This window comes from Seriola lalandi, unplaced genomic scaffold, assembly GCF_002814215.2.
Source record: "Seriola lalandi dorsalis isolate HSWRI2012SDOR001 ecotype SW California unplaced genomic scaffold, Sedor1 jcf7180002054583, whole genome shotgun sequence".
NCBI lineage: Eukaryota > Metazoa > Chordata > Actinopteri > Carangiformes > Carangidae > Seriola > Seriola lalandi.
In genome coordinates this window covers 2,344,948-2,358,517 of record NW_019525136.1, presented here as the reverse complement: position 1 = coordinate 2,358,517, position 13,570 = coordinate 2,344,948, and the positions used below count along the sequence as shown (strand labels likewise).

General features: G+C 41.1%; 2 protein-coding genes across 2 annotated transcripts; one reads left to right on the top strand and one right to left on the bottom strand.

The window, feature by feature from the left end:
* The first annotated feature begins 964 nt into the window (after positions 1 to 964).
* On the top strand, positions 965 to 6,717 carry LOC111664149 (antizyme inhibitor 1). Its single transcript, XM_023418629.2, has 10 exons — positions 965 to 1,199; positions 1,408 to 1,581; positions 2,011 to 2,183; positions 2,478 to 2,612; positions 3,357 to 3,438; positions 3,625 to 3,699; positions 3,928 to 4,093; positions 4,666 to 4,781; positions 5,073 to 5,290; positions 5,397 to 6,717. The coding sequence occupies exons 1-10, from the start codon at positions 1,098 to 1,100 to the stop codon at positions 5,509 to 5,511; spliced, it is 1,356 nt and encodes a 451-aa protein (XP_023274397.1). The 5' UTR covers positions 965 to 1,097; the 3' UTR covers positions 5,512 to 6,717.
* A 401-nt stretch (positions 6,718 to 7,118) lies between these two features.
* Positions 7,119 to 11,979, bottom strand: LOC111664148 (Krueppel-like factor 10). The gene is made up of 4 exons (XM_023418628.2): positions 11,826 to 11,979; positions 9,768 to 9,998; positions 8,113 to 9,085; positions 7,119 to 7,891 (listed from the first exon to the last, which is right to left on the bottom strand). The coding sequence occupies exons 2-4, from the start codon at positions 9,987 to 9,989 to the stop codon at positions 7,620 to 7,622; spliced, it is 1,467 nt and encodes a 488-aa protein (XP_023274396.1). The 5' UTR covers positions 9,990 to 9,998; positions 11,826 to 11,979; the 3' UTR covers positions 7,119 to 7,619.
* Between the last annotated feature and the right edge of the window lie 1,591 nt (positions 11,980 to 13,570).

Sequence of the window (13,570 nt, the reverse complement as noted above, 5' to 3'; positions counted from 1 at the left end):
AAACAGGCTATAGTTATTTTAGATCACACATTTCAGATCTATTTCCAGCACTTCTATTAAAATAACAGGACGCTGTGTTCTGCACTGACTTTTATCTGCATTTGTTTTTCTCTTGCTATGATTTAGCTGCAGTAAAGGAGAATCGATTGGTTATAGGTATTAATCCTGCTAATATGTGAAGTGTACATTTATGTGCCCATTGACGTCATCACGTCTTTCATGGGGGTTGTGGTATGAGTGAGTTAAGCATTTTCCAAGTTGCATAAATGTTTGATTTTTAAAGAGATGATTGGGTTGAGCCATCTCCCAACCTAATATAACACATGTTTCAGCAGTGAAGTTGATAATTAAAGCCCTCACATTTCTTCTGTAATTGCTGTAATTTAATTGTCTTTCACAATTAAATCAAGGAGGCAGTGCAAATTCACCCTTGTCCTTCTCTCTATTTCTTTGTTTGTATCAGCCTTGTCATAGTAGTCTACCACACAGCAGTCTTTCTAGGCACATTGTTTAGTCTCCCCATTTAACCTCCAAAAACCACAGTCATTCCAGATCTGGTCCAGTCACTGCTGTGCATCTCTGACGTATGTGCAACATTATTGAAAGTGAAGTTGTGACACGGACGCAGACAGTATTGTACCTTGCTTAATGCCATCAAAAAGAACCTTTACGGGTCACCAGCTCTGTTTGTTGGGAGTAATTGATGGTAAAGTAAATGAACCCTGTGCCCCAGACTCTGTGTTTTCACAGTGGCTTTTCAGAAGAATAGGCCTCTTCCACAAAGCTGTGCCATAACATGAAACCTGTTCTGTGCTCTGATTGGATGCTCACTGAAAATCACTTGTTTGATTGGGGAGGTTTAGCTTCCAGCTAATGAATAAATGAGAATTGGACAACATAAATAAATATGCGCTGTCCAAACATGGCTGAATTGTTGTGCTTATTGAACTACATATCTCATGTTGACTTTAGTCTTTTTCTTGTACAGTTTGTTGCAAAAGTCTGGGACCCCAGGGGCTCGAGAGTGAGTGAACAAGACCACTTCAGATTAGCCACATTCTTTATGCCTGTCGGATTAGAGGAAAACGGTTGAGAGGATGAAAGGTATTGCTGATGAACCACAGTATTCTGTTGGCCTACTGGAGGGAGGCACAGCGCTCTGTGACGTGATTGATAACCACATTTATGAACAAACTCTGGTAAGGAGTCTCACTGTATCAACATGTGCATTTAACACATACACATACTAAACTGGATTTCTTGTGTTTCTAGTGTTTTATTTTCTGTTGTATTTTGTTGTATTGTTCCTTATATGTGGTAATGTTATATACAGACACATGTTGCAAACATGCTTGCAGGGTGTATGTTTGTGTGACTCATACAAATGTATGTTTCCTTCTTCCTCAGTCTGAGAAGAATGCATTCTTTGTAGCAGACCTGGGGGTCATAATGAGGCAACATGTTCGCTGGCGAACACACATGGCCAGAATTCGACCCTACTACACTGTCAGATGCAACAGCAGTCCAGCTGTTATTGAAGTTCTTGCTGCTCTTGGCACTGGATTCATATGCACCAACAAGGTACTGTCTCACAAACACATTACATCACTGTTGTCAGTTCAGGTTTCTCCACGAACAATGGTCAGAATTGCAGTATGCTGCTGCACAGTCTTGGATTCTTAGCAGAAAATTGCTCAGTTAACAAATGTTTTAAAGGACTTTACTACCATTATTTTACAGGGTCCTAAATTGGGACCATTACATACCACCGTTCTTAGTAAGTATAATAATGCAGAATAATATTGCACAACTCCTGGTCCACAAGCTGTAGAATAGTTATAAAGGCACCACCAAGTGGTCAGTGTACCTCAGTGCTCATCTTTTAAACACTGTTTATCGTCTATTTTGTTTAGACATGCAGGAAAGACATGATATTGAAATGTCTGTTCACTAACCCACATACTGTGTATTAATGGACTACTTTTCTGTCTTTGCCTCTTTATATGTCAGTCTGAACTTGAGCTGGTGCAGAGCCATGGTATTCCCTCTGAAGATATCATCTACAGTGGTGTTTGCAAACAGGTCTCCCAGATTAAATATGCTGCAAAGAATGGCATTGACGTTCTGGTGTGTGATAATGAAGCAGAGCTACGCAAGATTTCTCGCTGCCACCCCAATGCTAAGTAAGTGCTTGTTTGTTTTAGTATTAGTCCCACTGCCAGTGAACATATGACTTAATGATTGGCTTTGTTATCAGTTCTTACTTACTTTTCGTTTGTTACAGAATCTCACATGTTTCATATGAGAAACAAAACTGCCTATATCAAATCAAGTTGCAAAAATATTCTGTCTTGGCAGCAGAAATTTTATGATTCCGTGCTCGCTTCTTACTATAACTCATCTGGAGTATTTTCTCTCTCAAAAAAACAGTTAACAAGGTCCTTTGTGTTTGCTCTTTGTTTACTGTGTTAATTCAGGCTGCTGCTGCAGGTATCAACAGAAGCATCTAGTCCAGACGATGAGATCAGCATGACGTTCGGCTGCTCCCTGAAGGACTGCAGGCACCTGCTGGAGAGAGCGAAGGAACTGGGTGTGCAGGTTGTGGGGGTCAGGTGAGGCCTGCAGAAATGCACTGTGGTACAGGGTTCCCATTGGTCCTTGGTATCGTTGAAAGTTTGTGGGGGGAAAAAAAATCAACGTTTTTGAAAATACACATAAATAGACAAAAGTACAAAAATAGAAAGTTTTTTTTTTTTTTCATTTTTCTTTTTACTTAATGGCCTGTAAAAAGACTACATGCTGCTGTCTGCATGTGTGCAAGAGACCTTCTGTATAGCCTGCTAGTTCTCATTATATAAATTCTTAGTGTTGTAACATAATTAATCTTTATCCATGTCTCAAACTATAACGTGTTGGGGCCTTGAAATTTAGGGAATTGGGCCTGGAAAGTCCTTGAAAAGTCCTTTAATATCATGTTCAAGAATGTGTGGGAACCCTGCTGGTTATAAAGCAGATTGAAGAAAAGTAAAGTATAGATTGAGTACAAAGACCACAGCAACTCTCTCTGGAATTAACCAACAAGCAAGCAAGCAAAACTTTTATTTATACAGTGCATTTCATTCCAGGTGGAAGCACAATGTGCTGCACAAAGCATGAATTATCAAGGAAGTCGCAACCACAAAAACTATGTGATTAGTGTAAAAATAAAACATTAGACACAAATTAAAAATGTATAAATGATATATATGAATTAAAAACCATTAAGAAAATAGAATAATTTACCAACCAATTTACTACAGGATAAAATGTAGCTTCTTGTTCAGGTGTTAAACTGACCATTTAACCCTCATCCACAGGTCTCACATCTCCAGCTCCTGTGAAGATGACCAGGTGTATGTTCATGCCATCTCAGATGCGCGCTGTGTCTTTGATATGGGAGTGAGTAATCTTAAATATTGTTATGTAGCTAGTTACACTGTTCAGTTCACTGACTACCATTTCCATTACCTTACATCACACACGGTTGACTTTTGGACACTTTGTGATTGCTCCAGTGCTTCCAGTGATTGCTTTGGTCATCACTTGTGTTCTGGTTACACATTTACAAGCCTTTGTCTTCCTCAGGAGGAAATTGGCTTTAACATGAAAATCCTGGACATTGGAGGCGGCTTCAGTGGCTCTGAGACTCAGCTGGAGCTGGTCAGTGTATTTCTATCTGCTCTTCACATGACAATGATTAAAAACACATTATCAGTGGGTGGTGTAACCTTTATAAACAACACACTGGTAGAGAAATGTGCTGTGATAAGGATTTGCCTATACGCTTTGTCCATGTTTGAAGTGGACACCACTGTGTCACTTGCTGCATTTGAATTACATTCTACCCAATTTGGTTCCTACTTTTTACATCTGTCATCTTTTTTGCAGATCAATAGTGCAGTCATGTCTATGGTGGACCTGTACTTCCCTCCTTCTACTGGGGTTTCCCTCATTGCTGAGCCTGGCAGCTTTTTTGTGTCCTCTGCTTTCACCCTGGCCGTTAACGTCATCTCCAAGGAGGTGGTGGCACGAGATCGCCAAGACCAGGCACACGGTCAGTGGCCTGATATTCACTTTCAAAGGCTCATCTACTGAAAGACAATGAGCATTATGTCTCTAATATTAAATACTCTATGTTTTATGTGGAGTCAACCCAGCTGCTGTGCCAAAGAGAACTATACGAACGTGTGAATCACAAACTGTAAAATGAAACACACTAGAGACCATGTTGTGATGGGATCACACCAGCTGCGATGCCCATCAACATGTTGATCCTCCTGGTCCGATCTATGAACCCAGCCGTCATTGTGATCTCAACTACACACCCGGAAAGTTTTGTGGTTGTATCTTGCTTGGTTGTGAAGCTATCGTGGTGACAAAATTCTGTCACACAGACACACAAACACCTGCCAAAGTAAAACTGCCTCTGTGCTCATTCCTGCCACAGTCTGAACAGTTTGTCTCCAGGACCAGATTTTGGCATGATGAGACACACACACACACACACACACACACACACACACAAAGTGTAAATAATACCACGCTGTTGCGGCTGGTGAATATAAACAAGTTTAAAAATAAATCTATTACACTCTAATAGATGTTGTGCACCATCTCTCTGAACAGATGATCCCTCTCCCAACGATGAGCCAGAGTTCCAGTACTACATGAACGAGGGAGTGTACGGATCATTTGCCAGCAAACTGTCTGAAACACTGATTGCTGCTCCATCTGTTCACAAGGTAAGTCTAAAAGATTCTCTGGTGATGGAAGACGTGGCCATTGTTCATCCATTTATTCAACTTTTATTTGTGTAAACATGACAATAAAAGCAAAGCTTGCTTATAGACCAAACCTTAAATCAGTCAATCATCAAGATGATGAACACGATATTTCTTGTATAAAGTGGATTTAAAATGGTGAAAATCAGTGGGCCCTTTTCGGTTCCTAAAACACAACTCACCTTAGTTTACTGAAAAACAATTGTTGTGATACATGTACAAACAGGTTATCTCTTCTTTGTGTGTTATCAGAACACATCCCTGGATGCTCCAGTGTTCAGCAGCAGCCTGTGGGGCCCCTCTGGGGATGACCTGGACCAGGTAGTGGAGCACTGTTTGTTACCCGAGCTCAACATCGGAGATTGGCTCATGTTCAGCCATGCTGGAGCCTACAGTCTGGGTCAGCCACTCTGCACCGCCACCGACTCACCCCCGCCCCCTGTATACTATGTCATATCCTCCAGAGACTGGTAAGGACAGGTGACATTCATGTGCATCGCAAAGTTAATCATTTAAAAGAAACATTGTTTCTTGTGCATACCTGCAGTTGACTCAGGTTTTTTTTCCCGTCACCAGGTTTGAGATGCAGGACACTGGTGTCAGCCACGAGGCTACACTGAAGAACTTCTCATTGGTCCCTTATTTCCTCAATTCCTGCCAAACAGAGGCTGCACTCTCTGTCCCAGCTTAGCAATCATCAGACCAGGAAGGCTTTAACTGCCCTCACTGGTTTCTGCTGCTAGCCTCCCCTGGTCTACATTCCACTGGGATGAACTGAACCAACAGTACAGATAGAGCTTGAAATTTCTGGGACCAGATTGAATTCATCTCACAAACCCCAATGCATAGTGTATTATGTGATTAGACCTGGAAACCCCAAGTAGCTGTTAATTAGGATGAAACAAAATGGATGACTCCAGAAAGACAGATGCATTCTTCCCTTTGCTTTGGGCATCCCATGGCACTACAGTTTACACTCGTACAGTAGATATATTATGACTTTAAATAATTATATTTGACAAATTTATTATCTCTATCTCCATTGCTGCTGCCAGTCTTGTAAAGTAAGATATCTATCCCAGAGTGAAGCAGTGTATTTAAACAGAAACACAGTTCTGAGACCTTATGGGGTGCTTTGCCTCAAAGATGTGTTTTTATTATTTTAATTGGTTGTAAAGTTTATTTTGTGTGATAAAAGCTTGATTCCATTATTTCTTTGAAACTGTTGTTGTCTTTCTAAGTGTTTTAAACTGGAGGCTTGCAGCACTACGTTGCTGCACATGCATGTGCATTTACTCATCTGTTTGATGCAGTGAATGAAACCAGTGTGATCAATGTGCAGTGTCACCATGAAACCCTCTCCAGATAAAATGATAAGTGCCGTCTGATCTGGTGTGGTTGGAAATATAATGGCTCAGTGTTCACCGGTAAACTGGTGTTTGTGTTTTTCTAAGATGCTGAGTAGCTCACTCCCAGAATAGTGAAGGACCGGCAGGTAACTCCTATGTTACAACATAGTGATGCAGGTTTATTAGACAGCATGTGCTTCAGATGGAACATGGGAAGTGTTGATGGATAATGAATCAGCTGACATGGATTTTTTTTTTTTTTCAGAAAGCATCATTTAAAATGCTAGAACCTTTTTCTTTTCTTTTTTTTTTTTTTTTTTACTATTTCTGTCATATTTAATTATATTTTTTCAACATTTATGTCGAAAAAATATTCCAAAATTTTCTGACTCTGCAAGCACACTTGCAATGTGTGTATCATATCTGTGAAGTTGTCTACCAATCTGTGTCTAAGGCATGATGAATTATTGGGCGTTTGCCTTTTATTAACTTGTAGCTGTGCTTGTCAACATCAACAGTAATAAACACCTCACTGACTGAACTGTGAATCACTGGGTCTGTGTTTTATTATTATAAACACACCATAAATGTACATAGTGAAACCTTGCTGCTGTTGTACAGACACAGCTAAATATTTGATAAGCCTCTGTCAAATAGTTTAGTAATCCAATTTTCATCCTGGATATGTGACCACAGGCTAAAAGGGATTTGGTTTGAGGAGCTAAATGTACAGGGATCAGAACCATTGAACTACTGAACATGAGTTATTCTAAGTCTGCAGTGTCAGTGCATGTGAAATATTTTTCTTTCGGGATGTGTTATTTGAGTAATGCCATCCACTCCATGGGCCTTTGCATTTACATGACATCAACACCAATGTTTCCCTATCCAGATACAGATAACACTGTAATTCAAGGTGTAACTGCAGTAAAGAATCTGGACACATCTGAACATCTGTAAACATGTGTTCTAGTTTAATAAAGATTTCTAATTTTCATCCAAGAAAAAAACATTTGTGCAAAATTGTTGTAGAACAAATAAATTTTCATATGGCTCAAAAGAAAAACAGGCAACATTCTTTGGTCAAATATCACTGAAAGGTAAATGTACATTTAGCAGGATTTGTAAAAGTGTTATGAAAATGACAAAATACTGTCTATATTTGATACTTTCAGTGTAATTGCTCAGTTTAAGGCAACACGGTAGTTGGAAGTCAAGTCAATGTCTGTTTACAGTGTCATCACCTCGTTCTTGTTCAACTATAATTATTAAACAACAGCAAAGCAGCAAAGACTTCACATGCAATTTTATTTGCCTTCAGGCTTAGCAGTGTTGTGCAAGTGTTGAGCCGACAGGTGATGTGTACGGATCAGGCACACGATCCTCTGTGCTGGGAGACACAGCCCCGTTCAGTTTCACAGTTTTTACTTTGGTGTCTCGCCTGGATCCGTCAGAGAGAGTTTGATGAGGGGAGACTGAGTGTTGTGGAAGCAGCGAGGTCGACAGACTGGGTGACCCCCAACGTCCAGCAGGGCATCCTCCTCATCGCCAGGTGTCTCCGGGCGTGCTTGGCCAGGTGGTCGCTACGCATGAAGCGGCTGTGGCACACGGGACAGACAAACTTTTTCTCTCCCGTGTGGGTTCGTCGGTGGCGAGACAGCTCATCGGAGCGAGCGAACCGCCTCTCGCAGCCCTCCCACTTACATTTGAAGGGCTTCTCACCTGATGCAACACAGACAGAGGAGTGAAAATTAAGGATTTTGAGGACTTTCTCGTGTCTCATTGTTTTTCATGGCTCTTTTTTTTTTCTTTTTTTTTTTTACTTCTTTTAATTCATTGTCTGCACAGGACGCTGACATTTGACTGAGTTAAGTAATTAAAATTGATATACTTTCTTGATACTACAAGTACAGTACAGTTTGAATTCATATCCTTCATCTTACCTGTGTGCGTCCTCATGTGGGCCTTGAGGTGGGAGCTCTTGAAGTAGGTCTTGCTGCAGTCCTCACGGGGACAAACATGACTGCGTACACGGGACACCTCTGGCTGCAGTGAGCTTTGCCTTTGCTCCAAAGGAGTATGACCAGGTGCGGGGGCGATGGCTGGTAACTTGGTACCACCAGGTGTCACCAGCGCGGGCTGAACGTACAGAGTAGGAACAGCCGGCTGAGAGACGAGAAGCATTAGGGGGCCTTTTGCAACCTGACCCCCAAGGAGGAAGACCTGGGCAGAAGACGCCGCTTGGGTTTGTGGTTGCAATAGTGCATGTTGTTGTTGGATGGGCTGTTGTTGTGTGTGCACAGTTGTAACTGCTGATGCGGTGGGTAGTGGGTGTTGCCGATGACTCTCAAAGGCTGTGACAGGCTTTCGCACAACACTGGTGGAAGGAGAAGAGACGGGAAGAATTTGGCAGTAGACAGGCACAGGAGAAACTCCATTAACACCAGCTGGGACAGAGGAGACAGACTGAGGTGTGTCTGATTTATCAACTGGGGATGAAAGTCTCATCTGGGTTTGACTGTCCTTAAGAACATTTGGCAAAGTCGCAGTTAAAGGTTTCTGTGGCGTGGCATCCCCAGAGTCAGACTGCATTATAACAACCATCTCAGAGTCTCTGGTGTGCGGCCCATCCTCAAAGTTCAAATCTCTTTTAGAGTCTTTTGTGTGAACTTGAGTGAGTCTGTCTCTCTTTGAGACAGGATGGACGTCGCAGCAGCAGTGCTGGCCGTCTGCAGTGTGGCGGATCACACTGGTGCACTGGAACCTCTGCTGAGAAGCAGCAGTGTGTCTGTGCAGATGAGTCTCCTCTGCCGTCTGCCAGGCTGGACTTCCAGCTACAGCAAGTTGATGTAACGTTGCTGCTGAGGCTGGATGGGTGTCCTCACAGTGGGGTGGGCTGTATGGTGGTGTCATACACTGAGAGGAAAGGAAGGTTGTTAATATTCTTATTGATGAACTCAAGCTTGCAAAATATGTATCTTCTTTTACATCACTGCTAAAAAAAAAAAGACACCATTATCATATAGCCTTCATAGCTAGTAGCATAGCATAGACCAGTGGTTCCCAACCTGTGGGCTGGAGTGCATTGGTGGGCTGTAATAATTTGCAAAACAGTATCATTTTGGTGACAAGATGTAATTTAAAAAAAACGAATACAATGTAATAATATAATAATGTATAATGTTTTTAAATTTTTTAAATAAACAAAATGATCTTTAAAGAATATTAAAGATGTTTAAAAACTCCTGTCTTTGTTTTTTTTTCTAATATTAAGGCCTATCACTGTGATAAGCCGATGATAGGAACTTTATGTTGTTGCCAGCTGGACCACTTGCTATCTCTGATTTCACACTGAAAGATTTCATCCATGGCAAAAACTGGAGTATCAGAAGGTGCCCTGAGAACATATCTGGCCTCTGTATCACTAGGGGGCTGGATATGGGCCGCCAACATTTTTGAGATTTTCAAGTGGGCCCCGAGTTGGAAAAGGTTGCGAACCGCTGGCATAAACAACACTATAAATAATGTTGCGCTAAAATCCATCTTTTTCTCAGGTTTAAAAAAAAAAAAACTATCTTAGTCCATGTGGTTCACTTACGAGAGGAGAATCCTGTAGCACAGCAGATGCAAGGGGGGCAGAGTCGTCCTCTGAGCAGTCTGAGGACGGAGTCAGGGGTCTGAAGTGTCTGAGCCTGAAGCTCCTGGTTTTCCAGTGCTTAGTCATGGACATCAGGGCTTCCACAGCCTCCATGTCGCCTGCACCCATTTGAGCAGGCCGTAATCCACTCTGGACGTCTGAGTCGTGCTCCTCAATGTCCATGTTGTAAGTCTAGCACAAGAGCAAAAATTAGCACAAGTCAGGACTATGGAGTTTCAGTTTTCAATACATCACAATATAGTCTTGGAATGAACTTTTCTTAAATAAACACATTGTCACTGTGTTGGATTTAAGGATTTACAGTGCAGACATTAAATATTCAGACATTTTTTTTCCCTCATCAATCTACACTACCCCATAATGACAAAGTGAAAACAGAATTTTAGACATTTTTGCAAATTTATTAAAAGGAAGAACTGAAATATCACATAGACATGAGTATTTAGACGCATTGCTATGACACAAATTTAGCTCAAGTGCCTCCCATTTCTCTTTATCATTTGAGAGTCTACCTGTGGTCAAGCTGATTGGACAGTCTTTGGAAAGGCACACACCTCTGTATGTAAGGTCCCACAGCTGACAATGAATATCAGAGCAAAAAGCAAGTCAGGAAGAGGAAGGAACTGCCTGCAGAGCTCAGAGACAGGATTGTTTTGAGGCACAGATATGAGGAAGGCAAAAAAAAAAAAGATGCTGCATTCAAGGTTCGAAGAACACAGTGGCCTGCATCATTTTTACATGGAAGATGTTTGGAACGACCAGGACTCTTCCTAGAACTGGCCGCCCAGACACACTGAGCAATGAGGACAGAGGGGCCTTGGTAAGGGAGGTGACCAAGAACTCGATGGTCACTCCAGAGATCCTGTGTGGAGAAACTTCAAGAAGGACAATCAACTCTAATCGTAATGTCAGGTTTCCTCCAGACATGACAAACACTTCAAACTTGGTTTCATCAGACAGGAGAATCTTGTGTCTCTCAGTCTGATTGACTCACGTGCTTTAGGTACTTTTTTGCAAACTCTGACTGAAGAGGGGTTTCTGTCTGGGCACTCTGCCATAAAGCACAGATCGGTGGAGTGTTGCAGTGATGGTGGTCCTGGAAGTTTCTCCCATCTCCACACAGGGTCTCAGAGAAGGGCCTTCATAAGAGATCTATCCTGTCTCTGAGCTCTGCAGGCGGTTCCTTCCTCCTCACGGCTTGCTTTTTGCTCTGATATGCATTGTCAGCTGTGATACCTTATATAGACAGGTGCCTTTCCAAATCATGTTCAATCAGCTGAATTCAGGACAGGTGGACTCCTGTCAAGGTGTAGAAACATCTCAAAGATGATCAAGAGAAATGGGGGCACCTGAGCTTAATTTCAAGTGGTGTAGCAGAGGGTTTAAATACTTTTATCAATGTTTTTTTTAATTCATTTCAGCATGAGGCTGCAACATAAGAAAATGTGCGAAAAGCGAGGGGCCTGAATACTTTCTGAATGCAATGTGATGACAATTATCCATATATAATGTGAGTAGACATACAGCATCTGAGCAACATTCAATCAGTGTTTTAAAGCCTATTGATTTTTGCCATTCATCAATATAGAGAATATGTAAAGGAGCATGTGAGGTGAGCATGATCAGCTGCTGTTCTGCAGCACTGGGGCCCTTTCACCTACTTCCACAGGGGACAAAAGCGCCAACTGTGCTGCTTACACAAACAGCCACACAACACCTAACCCCTCCCTGACCTGCCTAGCACACAGCGACCATCACAGTCCTCAACAACCATCACTAGTGAAGCTGGAGGTAAATTAATGTGATATGACGTCGATAAACGTGGTTATATAAAAGTTGACAACCATCGTTATAAATCAAAATTGCACTGTCAGGATGTTATTGTTGTTGTTGTATATTCTCACATAACTTTAATAAAGCACTTCAAGAAAGAAAATCAGAGTAATATCATACAAAATGAAATGTATGACGTTGAAGAAATTAAAACAATCTACTTACAGCCTCTGTAAATCTGTGTGAGGTGTTCAGGGCTCCAGTTTAACCGTTGACTACTCGTCCTCACGTCTTGTGTGAACACTTCAAACTAAAACTGTGTGTTTCCCACTCTTCTCCTCAGCCAAGTCCCCATTCATCGTTTCAAACGCGGTGGGGAAACGGGGGGCGTGGGTTAACGTGTCGGCCAATACCACGCAAAGGTGTGTTACACACCGACCAATAAGAGAGGGACTCGGTGCGTGATCGGCGGCTGACGGCGCCGTGCAGACAGCGTGGTACACAACAGCACGGGCGTGTGAAAAACATTCTTGTCTACACTCAGTTACCTTCCTCACACACCCACCCCACCCCAACACACACACACACACACACACACACCTTCTTGGATGAGTCATTTCGCCCTCTCCATCAGCCAGAACCGACACACACCTTCTATTATGACTAATCATATTTTGGAGAGATGAAATTTAAAAAGCAGATGCTCTGTGATCATCTGTCACAGCAAGGTGTAGGTTCTTAACAGGTCTTTGAAATAGAGCTTTTATAATAATATTATTATTATATTATTATAATAATAATAACTAATTTTCCAATTTTTTTGTTGTTGGTCTTATATCAGGTCCCGAACTCATTCCTTCAGAAGTATAGAAAACTGCTCTGACAGTATTTGTCAGGAATAGCTTAAATTCACTTATTGGAATTATTGGAATTATTTATTTATATAGAAATTACTATTACAGAAATTACAGAAATTACAATTAAACGATAGCAGAAGCATTAACACAAGTTAAAACACTTGAAAAATGGATAGAAATGTGTAAAAGCAGTAGATTCTTTTGCCGTAAATGGTTTTACATGATGTATTTGGAGGGTGGCTTAGAGATGTTGCTGTTATTATCACTTTTAAACACTTTACACCCATTAAACACTGCTTGTGAAAATGACAATGACTTAATATATGAATAAATATGTTCATTAATATATTAATAGCTGATGTCTCATCTGCTAAATTGGAAGATGCATCAACAGGTGGAAAACTGTCAGAGTTGGATTTGAATAGACTTTACTTTCTTGCCTATGCTTTTTTAATGTTTTAATTTGAATGCTACTCAATAAGCAGCCCCTTGTCCTTTGTGGAAGAAAGAGGTCAGCCAACAGGAGATGGCCTCGGGCAGCCCTGTGGATTAGGTAAGTGTCAGCTGTCTAGACCTTCCCACACAGCACAGAGAACCAGAACAAAAGGCTGGCTGTGGACACACAATGGAGATATACACACACACAGACACACAGCACTTTGACTGTGTCTGGCACAGTGGGATGTTCCTCAAAAGCATACCCAGGAATGAAGAGTAAAGTCTGGCTACAAGTGACATAAAGAAATTATTCTGTAATTACAATCCATATCCCTAGTTTAACATCTTTACATCTTGGTTCCAACTTAAAGTTTAAACTGAATCAATTGTTTACACTTGTGTTCTGCTTTTTTATGGAAATGCCTCTTATCAAAACATGTAGACAATTTATCCACTACTCAATAAGTACTTAATTAATATTTTTTATTAAGCAGTACAGTACACTGTGAAGAAATATTACCGCTTTAAATGAAAAATGCTTGTTTTATTGACACTTTTTATACCTACTTCTTCTGTTTTAGCTTTATAGGATGTGTACTGTAAAACCAAAGTTTGAAGAATGTCATATTTTCATATATATATATATATATATATATATATAACATTTACATATTC

Coding starts and splice junctions, on each gene's coding strand:
- LOC111664149 (XM_023418629.2), top strand. CDS start 1,098: ATGAAAGGTATTGCTGATGAACCACAGTATTCTGTTGGCCTACTGGAG. Junction 1,200..1,407: donor ACATTTATGAACAAACTCTG/GTAAGGAGTCTC, acceptor CTTCTTCCTCAG/TCTGAGAAGAATGCATTCTT. Junction 2,613..3,356: donor GTGCAGGTTGTGGGGGTCAG/GTGAGGCCTGCA, acceptor CCTCATCCACAG/GTCTCACATCTCCAGCTCCT.
- LOC111664148 (XM_023418628.2), bottom strand. CDS start 9,989: ATGGACATTGAGGAGCACGACTCAGACGTCCAGAGTGGATTACGGCCT. Junction 9,086..9,767: donor TGCTACAGGATTCTCCTCTC/GTAAGTGAACCA, acceptor CTTTCCTCTCAG/TGTATGACACCACCATACAG. Junction 7,892..8,112: donor CCACATGAGGACGCACACAG/GTAAGATGAAGG, acceptor GTGTTGCATCAG/GTGAGAAGCCCTTCAAATGT.